The sequence below is a fragment of the Tupaia chinensis genome, unplaced genomic scaffold, assembly GCF_000334495.1.
Source record: "Tupaia chinensis unplaced genomic scaffold, TupChi_1.0 Scaffold000361_2, whole genome shotgun sequence".
In the NCBI taxonomy this organism is placed as follows: domain Eukaryota; kingdom Metazoa; phylum Chordata; class Mammalia; order Scandentia; family Tupaiidae; genus Tupaia; species Tupaia belangeri.
Window position 1 is genome coordinate 3196150 of NW_006159858.1, and position 11098 is coordinate 3207247.

At 39.8% G+C, this 11098-nt stretch overlaps 1 protein-coding gene across 7 annotated transcripts in view; it reads left to right on the forward strand.

The window, feature by feature from the left end:
- The window catches only part of CFLAR (CASP8 and FADD like apoptosis regulator), a 62859-nt gene that overhangs the window by 11392 nt on the left and 40369 nt on the right, over positions 1-11098 (forward strand). For 4 of the 7 annotated variants that reach the window (XM_006153023.3, XM_006153024.3, XM_014589551.2 and 1 more), the window contains one exon: positions 10671-11082. The exons of the other annotated variants lie outside the window; for them this stretch is intronic. In XM_006153023.3, the coding sequence (XP_006153085.1) occupies positions 10721-11082 (362 nt within the window). In that variant the 5' untranslated portion in view covers positions 10671-10720. The remainder of the gene's footprint in view (positions 1-10670; positions 11083-11098) is intronic. 7 annotated transcript variants of the gene reach the window in all.

Consider the following 11098-nt stretch of genomic DNA (forward strand, 5'->3'; position numbering starts at 1 on the left):
TGTATGAAGTGGGCAGGGCTCATTGGCTGAGGCTGAGGGCTAGGGATCGAGGAGTTTTCTGAGACTTTTAGTGCTAAAAATGGGAAGTCATGGGCATACTGGCATCAGTTGGTCACCTGAGGTGTTGTAGGGCAGGCGGACAGGAGGCAAAAGGTGAGAGAATTGAGGGTGCTGGCCAGAGAGACTTTGTAGCATCTGCTCCTGGTGGGGTCACTCAACAAATGGCTGAGTGTTAACTATGAATCAGGCACTGGTTTCTGCACAGAGGATTTGACCACAAGAAGAAATAAATGCCCTCATGGAGTATCCTCCCTTGGTGGCCCAGGTTACTTGGTGCTCAGGACCCATCCTCACCATTATCTAAAGAGTGGACAAAGACTTGTAAGCAGAAGTGGAGGGAGACCAATACTTTGCTGCTTTTCTTAGTTTCTTTACTGGCAAGGATGGTTGTGGTGAAGGGCAGTTTAGGGAGCAGTGTTAGAGATTTTCGGGTGTTGGATGCAGGTGTGGTGGTGGGGAGGCGTGCCTCTTGATCTCTGGGTCTCTGCGCTGGCAGGGTGTCTTTAGCTCTGTGCTCCTGTGGTGGCCGCCTGATTCCTCGCTGACCTGTTCAAGGCAAGGTCATCTGGGAGCCTCAGGAATCTTTGCTAGAAACCCAGCCTAGAGCCCCTTCCTCCAGCCCTTTCAGCACTTTGGTAAGTACCAGTAGTAAGGGTATTTCTACTGAAAATTTCTACTGAAAATGCCTAGAATATTTCTGTTTCCAGAACTTGACACACCTGTTAGTCAGTGTTGTAGCAATTAACTCGGGTGACTTAAATAAGCTTTGGTATTTTTAATAATCATTGTCAATGGTTTCTTGACTTCCAGTTACTCTGGTTATGAAAGTTAGGGACTGTTTGTACCAAGGTGGAGATGAAGGTGTGGAAAAGAAGAGGAAACATAGTTATTAAATTAGCATATGCCTGGGAGGGAATTAAAAGGTGAATTCCCTTCACGTTTGGAAAACACACAGAGATGTCAGTTTTGTCTGGCTAGGTAGGGGTGAATGGCTTAAAGCATTGGGGTGAAATGAAAACATTCAGAATACGAATCAATCAGGAGTAAGTATTTGAAAATGGAAGAAAAAAGATTGGGCTTGGATAGCTGCTTTGCCCCTCACTTGAGTAAGTTAAGGGCAGGTGACTCTTTAGAAGAGATGAGTAGAACTGAGCCAGGGAGGGGCTGGTTGCTGATAGGGACGGGTCCTTTTACACGGATCTAAAGAACCCATTCTAGGGGACTAGCCTATGGCGTAATGGTTACGTCGCTGGGCTCTCATGTATTTGTCCACAGTTGGAGTCCTGGACCCAGCGGCTTAAAACTCATGTTGGGTATGTGTGTATGTGTGCCCAAAATTCCAAGAGGAGAATGGATGAGAAGTGACTGAGGCATGGCCATCCCCCCTTTGTCTCTCTGTCTCTCTGTAAGCACATGAGCTCTATAGCAAAAATCTCTCTCTAAAAAAACACCAAACAAACAAAAAAAAAACAAAAACCAACTCATTCTAAGGCCACACTTCTCGCGACATCCACCCTGTTAAATAAAATCTGACCTGTGTTTGAGGATAACTGTGGTAAACCTGTAGACTTTCTGTTTCTAATGTTTGTCTAGATATACACCAAAGAAGCTGTAGGACACATTTTAAATGCGCTGAAGAGTTTCCATATGGCACCTATTGTCTTTGTTTGTATTCTGTTTTTTTGTTGTTTTTTTTCACACCTGCATTTGTTTTAAATTTGGTAACTGTCTAAGTAAAGGACAGGCTGATTGCAGAAGAGATAAACTAATTTTTCAGTTTCCAAACTTGTAAGGTTTCCTGTTTGCTTATTTTTATTGTTTTCTAATTTTATTGTGCTGTGGTCACAGAATGTGGTATGAGGTATATTTATTTTAGTGCCTGTATAACAAGTGCCCAGCTTCTAAAGTAAAATGCTATATATTTAGTTGTTTCTCCTCTATTTCTGTCTAGTTGCATTCCCTTTATCCCATGGTGGAAACATTTTTCTGAATTCAGTATTTATTAATATATGCATGTTTTAATGTTTTCATTATATATATAATATATATGACTATATATGTATATATCCCTAAACAATATATGATATTACTTTAAATGTTTATAATTCTAATGTAAATAAATAATACTTTTTTTTTTTTTTTTTTTTACACTTCCACACTTACCTTGTGCCTGAACAAAATTTTTTATTTGTGGGATTCCTGTAGTTCTAGTCCATTTATTTTCAGGAGTGTATAGTATTTCATTAAAAATATTACATTTTATTCTGTCTCTTCTTGATAGACTTTTAGGTTGTTTCCATTTTTAGTGCAATACTCACTACTAAGTCGAAACATTTTTTGACTTGTCTTGGTCCATACTGAAAGTTTTTAAAGAATCTTTACTTAGCAATGAAATGTCCATAGCATAGGATAATATATGTTTTCAACTCTACCAGATATTGCTTAATTGTTCTTTGAAGTGGTCATACCAATTTATAATTTCTCTGGTAATGTATAGCATTTTGTACTGTTTTCTCTGACATTTATTAACATATATTAGCTTTGAATAATGTGAAATAATCTCATAATTTAAATATGCATTTCTCTAACCAACATTGAGGTTTGAACATATGTTACATGTTACTGACTGGGTTTTTTCTTCTGACGATTGCCTGTTGCCTGCCTTTTCCTTGGGTTGCTCACCTTGCTTATAGATTCATAGAAATGCTTTTTATATTCTGGATTATAATTCTTTATTAAAGCGATACATTTGCCAATTCAGTCTGTGTTTTATCTTTTTGTCTTTTTAGAAGGATGTATGATTTTTCTGTCTTTCATCTTTTTGTGTAACTCACAGATTTTCTTCTAAAAGTCTATTCCTAGCACTTTAATGCAAGTACAATTGCTTGGATGGTGTGAGAAAAGGATAGTAGTTTACCCCCTAGGGATAGGATAACCACCTCTCCCAGCATCCTTTCTGGATGCAAGAGTGCCTTCCTTGTTGATCTACAGGGCCACCCCAGTCATCTGTGTGAGACTTATTTCTGAATTCTCTTCTCTGTGTTAGTTGTTTTATAATGTTTCCCTGTGCCACATTACTGTAAATGTGTGTCAAATCTTGATATCTGGGAGGGCAACTTCCCCCAACTGTTCTTTTTAAAACTTTGGGGAAAACCACACTCTCACTGTTTCCCTCCTGCTATACCCTCAACACAGAATGCTTCTGTGGGGTTTTCCCTACACCGAGAAGGTCTCCAATGGACACCAACTGGGTGTCCTTTAATTCTTGTAAATTCTGAGGCTGTCTACCTGGAGTTAGAGTCCAATCCCACATGTTAAAGATTTAGTCACACAAGACTGCTCCAATCAGACTGTGTACTTCAGACACCAATCACAAGTAGTAGGTTGTCACCTACATTTTTGACTAACCAGCTTTGAAATGGGGTTCCCACTACCTCCTCCATGGGTTTGACTAATTTGCTAGGATGGCCCACAGCACTCAGGAAACACGTACTTGCATTTATTGTTGTTTGTGATATGCATGAACAGCCAGTTGGATGAGGTGCAAAGACAAGGTGTGTGGTGGTGGTGGGGGGACACAGACGTGGGTAGATGGGTAGCCTGTGATGTCTGGGCATGCTACCCTCCTGGCACCTCTCCATGTTCAGAGCCCAGATCATCAGGTCTGTCATTCCACACCTACAGAGCTTCCTCCCCAGTCCTCTCCCTGGTATTTCCTGAGGACGGTGGATAGGACTGAAAGTTCCAACTTCTAATCCTCTAATCACTTGGTCTTTCTGGCGACTGGCTCCATCTTGAAGTTATCTAGGGGCTCTTGCCTTAAGTTATTTTATCAGTATAAACCTGAATCAAATGGGGCTCCTTGTGATAATGAAAGACACTCCTACTATTCAGGAAATTCCAAGGACCTTAGAAGCTATTTGACAGGAAACAGGGAGTAAAAAAAATAGGGATTAAACAAAGATTAAATGTCTTTCATATTATATCATAATTTATATTAGCTATTCTTGGCTTTTTTCTTCTTTCATGTAAATTTAAAATCAGGGACCAGTTATAGTAGATCAGGCCATAGGGTACCACTGTGTTGATACTGGAGCCAAATGAGAGACCCAGGTTTGGATCCCAGGTTAACCTGAACATCTAGGTATGTACTCATGAACCTGTCTGACTGGAAGGCAAGGGGAAGGATTATGGTATGATAAAAGTACCTGCATCTGTCTATGTGTTGAGCTCATGAAATAAGTAAATAAAATAAACTTTAAAAATTTAAAATAAGCATGCTAAGGCCCATGGCAAATTTTGTTGGGTTTTTCAATAGACTTCTATTAAATTTATAATTTCACTTGAGAATTAGTATTTTCATGATTTTAAGCCTTCTGTTCATGATTATGGTATATTTCTTCAGTTATCTCTGTCTTACTGAAATCTTCAGTAAATTTTTATTTCTTCTTTAAATGTCTTACATATATTTTTTGTTAGATTTATGCAATTTCTCTTATAGGTTTTTATTGCTATTATAATAGTTTCTTTTTTAATTTTCTTCCTATTTGTTGCTAATGTCTACAAATGCAATTGACTATTTTTATTAATCGTACATCTCAACATTTTAATGTTTTATGAATCCCAAAATTATGTCTGTCAGTGTGCTTGGGTTTCCTATGCAGAAAAATCTTATTGCCTTATAATGATAGTTATTTCTTTGGGTCCAGTGCTTGTACTTACATTTCTAATTTTTATCTTGTGCTACTATGTTGGTTCTGCCCTGTGATACCCTGTTGAGTCAAACGGATGGTCATGCACATTCTTGTCTCAAGCCTGATTTTTTTTTTCTTTTTTTTTGGAGAGGTTTTTGCTATAGGGTGTGTGCGCTCACCAGAAAGACAGAGAGAGACAGAGAGACAGAAAGTGAGAAATCACCCCTCCAGGGGGAATGGTCACACCACAATCCCTTCTCCTCCATTCTCCTGTCTGGATCTTGGTCATGTACTCACACATGCCCGGCATGAGTTTAAGCCACCGGGTCTGGGACCTGAACCATGGTCGACCCTGTGGGAGTCCAGCGACATAGCATTACGCTAACTGCTGGTCCCGAGTCTGATTGTTTCTTAAAGGGAGTGCTTGTAACATGTTACCATTAAGTACAACACTTGCTGTGAGTTTTCCTCTTTCATTATATTATTTCACTGTTTATAAATTACCTTCTGGTCTATTCTTTGCTTTTAATTCATAGATCAGATTTTTTAGAGAACTCAAATCTTTATTATGTTGAATCTCCCTACTCATGAACAATGTATAACTCTCCATTTATCTAGGTATTTATTAATGTCTTCAATAATTCATCATTTTTTCCATTAAAGCTTTGCATATCTTTTGTTGGAATCATTCCTACATGTTACATTTTGATTCTATTATATACAGTAAATCTTAAACTTAACTATCACTTTTTTAAGCTCATTTTTGGTTTTGGCTCCCTACTATTTTTTACTTACTTTCTTATAGATCAGTTGTATATTCAATTAGAACAAAAAATTTTTATTATATTTTATTCTGTATCTCTATGCTTTTGTAGCCAGAGTATTTTTAGCTTCTCTTCATAGAATTCCTCAGCCTCAGCACTGTGGGCATTTGAGCTGGATAATTCTTTGCTGTGTGTGTGTATGTGCATTGTGGAATAGTTTAACAGCATCTTCAGTCTCTACCCACTAGATACTAGTATCGTTACCTGGTTATAATGACCAAATATGTCTCTAGACATTGTTAAATGTCCCCTCAATGGTAAAATTACTTCTGGTTAAGAACCATTAATCTGGGGCTGGCCCCATAGGGCAGTGATTAAACTTTGTAGTAGGGAGCCACATTCCACATGACTGACCTCAGTTTGAATCCTGGTCCTGGTGGCTTGAAAACAGGCTGAGTGTGTGTGTGTGTGTGTGTGTGTGTGTGTGTGTGTGCACGTGCCCCAAATCCTGATGGGACGGAAGAAAAGGACTGCAGAGTGACCATGTCACACTGGGGATGCTTTCTCTCTCTCCTTCTGTCTTTCTCTATCTGGTGAGTGCACGTGCTTTCTTGCAATTAAAAAATAAAAGGACCTATTAATCTGGATTATCATATTGCTTGCAGAAATTTCACTACATTCTTGTACTATTATTAAGATGTTTATTTTAGGGGCCAGCAGATGGCGTAGCAGTTACATCACTGGACTTTAACATGGCCAACTGCGGTTTGAGTCCCGGACCCAGTGGCTTGAAACTCATGCTGGGTGCCTGTATGTGCACACCCAAGAGCCCAGAAGGAAAATGGATAAGAAGGAATTGTAGCATGACCATCCCCCCTGGGGGGTGATTTCTCACTTTTCCTCTTACTGTCTCTGTCTCTCTCTGCGAGAGCATGCACCCTAAGGCAAAAACCTCTTAAGAAAAAAAGAAGATTTTTATTTTAAACTCTTTCAAATATAGGTCCTTAAGAGATAGATTCCATTTGTTTTGTTTACTGTCATGGTGATTGTTATTTTTGTACATAACAATTTTTTTGTTTGTTTTTTTCTCTTCATGAGAAAGAGAGAGAGAAAGAGAAAAGGAAATAAGCACCTTCCAGACCCTGCTAGTATATAGCAGCCAGCCAGGATCCTCGGATGTGTGTGTGTCCAGCATGCACTGGTCGACCTGGGACCTGAACCCAGTCTCCTGCAGTACTGCAGAATGTTGTGCTACTTCTGTACCATCATGGTTGGGCCCATGTAGTTGTTTGTTTGTTTTTTAATTTTTTGCCAGAGGATATGTGGGCTCACCAGAAAGGGGGACAGGGAATGAGAGAGCATCGCTCATGGAGGATGGTCATGTTGTAATCCCTCCTCCTCTATTTCTCTCTCCTTTTGGAATTTTAGGCAGGCATGCACATGTGACTGGTGTATTTTTCAAGCCACCAGGTTCATGCATGAACCATGCAGTTGGCTATGTGGGATCCAGCCATCTTAACCACCATGCTACAGGCTAAGTCGGTCCATAATTTTTAATCCTGAGGTTCCTCATAGCAGAATTTATTCCATAGATGTCACAGATGGCCTGGGTTGTGAAGAGGCTCATATCAAGTGGTTTTTAATTTGCCTCTGAAGCTCTTAATGTGCTTCCCTAGTCAGAGTAATCGTTATGTTCATTTCTTGACTAGAACTTTAAAACAAAACAAAAACAAAAACTTCAAAAGTAGTGATGTTTTTTGACCCTGGCCCTACCTCTCTTTTGCTCGCTTGCTCTCCTTTCCCAAGTGCCCGTCACCACTGGCCCCAGTTAATGCCCTTCACCACCCCAGCATAGCACACTGACATTCTGCTGTCTTTAGCTGGCCCAACTCCACACGATCTGTAGTTTCTTTTTGATATTTTCTCTGAATGTGCCAGATGCTACCACTGACTAATATGAATTTTGCTGCCAAGCTAGACCCCGTTAGTGCAGAGGGAAGACAGCATGCCTGTGCTCTTGCCAGGTGCATGACTGGCAGAAAGCAGTCATTGGTATACCCAATGGAGGACATGACCTGAGCAGATAATGTTCTTAAAAGCAATCATCTAATTTCATTCACTTTGATGGCATTGTTATATTATTGATAATTATGAGTTACAAAAATGGGCTGACTCTATAGTCTAGTGCTTAAGGGACCTGAATCCTACATGGCTGATCACAGTTCAAATCCCAGCCCTTGTAGCTTAAAAAACATGCCACACACATGTGTATGTGTGCTTCAAATCCAGACAGGATGGAAAAATGGAGAAGGTATTGCAGTGTGACCACACCCCATTCGGATTGATTTTTTTTTCCCCCCCTCCTCTGTCTTGTCTCTCTCTGGTGAGTACAACTACTCTCTGGCAATTAAAAAGAAAAGAAGAAAATTACGAAAGTTAGATAATGCTTTTAAAATATAGGGTATTAAAGATTTTATAGTTCTATTTGTTTTTTGGTTTGTTTTTGAGAGATTTTTTGCTATAGGGCATGTGGCCTCACCAGAGAGACAGAAACTGAGAAATAATCCCCCAGGGGGCATGGCCATGCGGCAATCCCTTCTCCTCTCAGGATTTGGGGCATGAACGCATATGCACCTAGTGTGTTTTTCAAGCCTCTGGGTCCAGGACTCCAACCACGCACTTGGCCATGTGGGATCCAGCCACCTTAACCTCCATGTCATCTGTTGGCAATAGTTAGTAGTAAATATCTATTAGAGAAATCATCTATTTTTAGTAAGAGCTTACCAATTCAGATTAGTTACAGAGTAGAAGGTCCGAGTGGTGTTTTATTTTAAAATAAAATAGTTAAAATGTTATAAATGAAATTAAAAAATACATATAACTTTATTACATTTAGTAATACACATAACTTTTATTACTTTAATGAAGTATTTAGTTATTTTAATTGTAACTTGAGTATTTGCAGATACTAAAGAATTCATAACTATTTCCGGTGATGGAAAGTTCTGTAACTCTAGGAAAACTACTTCTTCTAGGTATCTGTCTTTTCTTTTTGACAACAAGAGCTGTTTATGGTCCTGTCTTTCTTTTGACTGCCAGGAAGCTCAGGGACAAATTCACAGTGTACTAAAATCTGGAATACAGTTTATTGTATTCTCTATCCCTATTTTGACTTTCTAGCCTACTTTTTTCCTCTCTTGTTCTCATATAGATTTTTCTATTTATGTATTTTATTGTAAGGTGTCTGAAATTATATATAAATAAATAAAATGGTTCAGTGGTCCTTTCACTAAATATAGCTAGTTAAATATATATTAGGTTATTGGGAAAATCATGACATATTTTTCTGTTTTTCTATGCAAAAATATGTTATGACTTTCCCAACAGCCCAATAAATTTACACAAATATGAAACAACTGTTAGCAATTTTAAGTTGGGTTGTATTTCCAACTTTCTTGAAGTGTATTTATTTATGAGAGAGAGACAGACAGTAAGAGAGAGAGAAGACAGGTACCTCCAACAGAGTCTTCACACCGCAACCCCTTTTCCAATCTCAGCCAGGATCGTGGGCATGCACGTATGCACCCAGCATTTATTGGGAGACCTGGAAATGTGAACCCAGGACTTTCCTATGTGGCTTTAACATCATGGAGCACTGTGTTACCATTGTGCCACTGTGACCTGCCACATTTTTGTTAAAATTGGGTTTTAGCCTGAAATGTTGTCTCATAGGAATAGATAAGGTACTATTCCAGAACTCAAGAGATGATCTAACATAAATTATTGCTGTGAAACTCAAGAGTAGATACCAATTGCCGTTTGCATTCAAATTTTGGGGGGACAAATGTTGAGTTCCAATTGAAGACATTAGAATACACCTTTGGCATGAGCTCCCCACCCCTCCCACCCAGGCTTCATCCCAGGAAGAGATCTTGCTCACATCTTCTGTTCTACTTCCTTCCATCCACAGGTGCTATTATAAATGTTGATGGCAGGCTGGCAGGTGGTTAAAGGTGCTGGATTCCCACATGGCCAACCAGACCTGGTGGCTTGCTTTCTCACTTTCCCTTTCTCTCTCTCTGTCTCTGTCTCTTTCTAGTCAAATTAAAAAATGATAATAATAACAGATGGAATTAAATAAATAAATAGTTCTTAAAAAAAATGCTGATGGCAATGACTGCCATGCAATAATTTGCTGAGTCAGGGGCCTCTGGCACCTTCTTGGGCTCAGGATCTGAAGATGTGATCAAAACTTGACAAGTTCTGGACAGATTCCATGGCACAGTGGTAGCGTGCTGCTGGGGCAATGCCGATTCATATGGGAGATCACGGGTTCAGTTCCCCAGTTGACCTGCACATGCCTGGTTGTGCACCCATGATGGCTGGGAAGGCTGGGTGGAACAGCTGGGAATCAAGTTGTAAGACCCTGTTGAGGCCTTGTTTCTCTGTATCTCTCTCTCTCTGTGTCTCTCGTTCTCACAAAATACGCTAAAAAATAACTTGGCAAAGTAGTGTCAGTTGCCATTGTTCCGCTGTGGTGACAGGTCCTATGAGCATTCATGATGAAAAAGGGCTGGTGGCACTGGGAGGCTGACAGAGGTTTTTGCTTCCAGGTATGAGTGAGGGATTTTAAAGTAGAGAAAGCAACCAGAAAAAGGGAGTAGGGTAGAGACAGAAACATCTTTTCTCTGTGGTTGATAATACCCTACAGAGAGGGTCCCTTTGGCTGAGACCCATATTTGTTCAAGCCCACCTGGATGGGGCCACTGAAAGTGAGAATTAACCCTGGTGATATTGGGTTCTCTAGTCTTCGGCTGTTAGTCACAGGGCTTTTTCTCCTTCCCCTTACTGAGGTCACTCATTGCCATTACATATTTGACAAAGCACGTGGGATTTTTTTTTAGAATATTTTAAATGTTTTTGGTTTCATTTTTAAAATGTAGGGCTTTTTTCTCTGTCTCTGTTGGTTTTAGGGTTAGTCTTAGTGTTTGGCTTTGTCTGTTGAGCATCCCTTTCTGTAGACTTAACATTTCTGCGATTTGAATCTATTAGGTTAGAGAGATCCGCAAGAAAGAAAGAGCCTATACTTGGACTCTTAGGCATAAGTTACCTTGATAAGAGGATTTAAAAAAAAATTCCATTTTAACCACAGACCTCCTCCACTGGAAAAGATTCTGAAAGAAATGAAGAAAGCCCTCAGCAATGAAGTCAGTAGCTGCCTGGTTTTCTGTTGACTGGATTTGTGTTTTTTTACTTCAATTGCTTGAAATGACACTGTACAGGATGTCTGCTGAAGTCATCCATCAGGTTGAAGAGGCACTTGATGAAGATGAGAAGGAGATGCTCTTTTTTTTGTGTCGGGATGTTGCTGCAGATGTGGTTCCACCTAATGTCAGGGACCTTCTGGATAGTTTAAGTGAGCGAGGTAAGCTGTCTGCCACAGAATTGGCGGAACTGCTCTACCGAGTAAGGCGGTTTGATCTGCTCAAGAGGATCTTGAAGATGGACAAAACAGCAGTGGAGACCCACCTGCTCAAGAACCCTCACCTTGTGTCGGACTATAGGTAATTCATCCGCTCT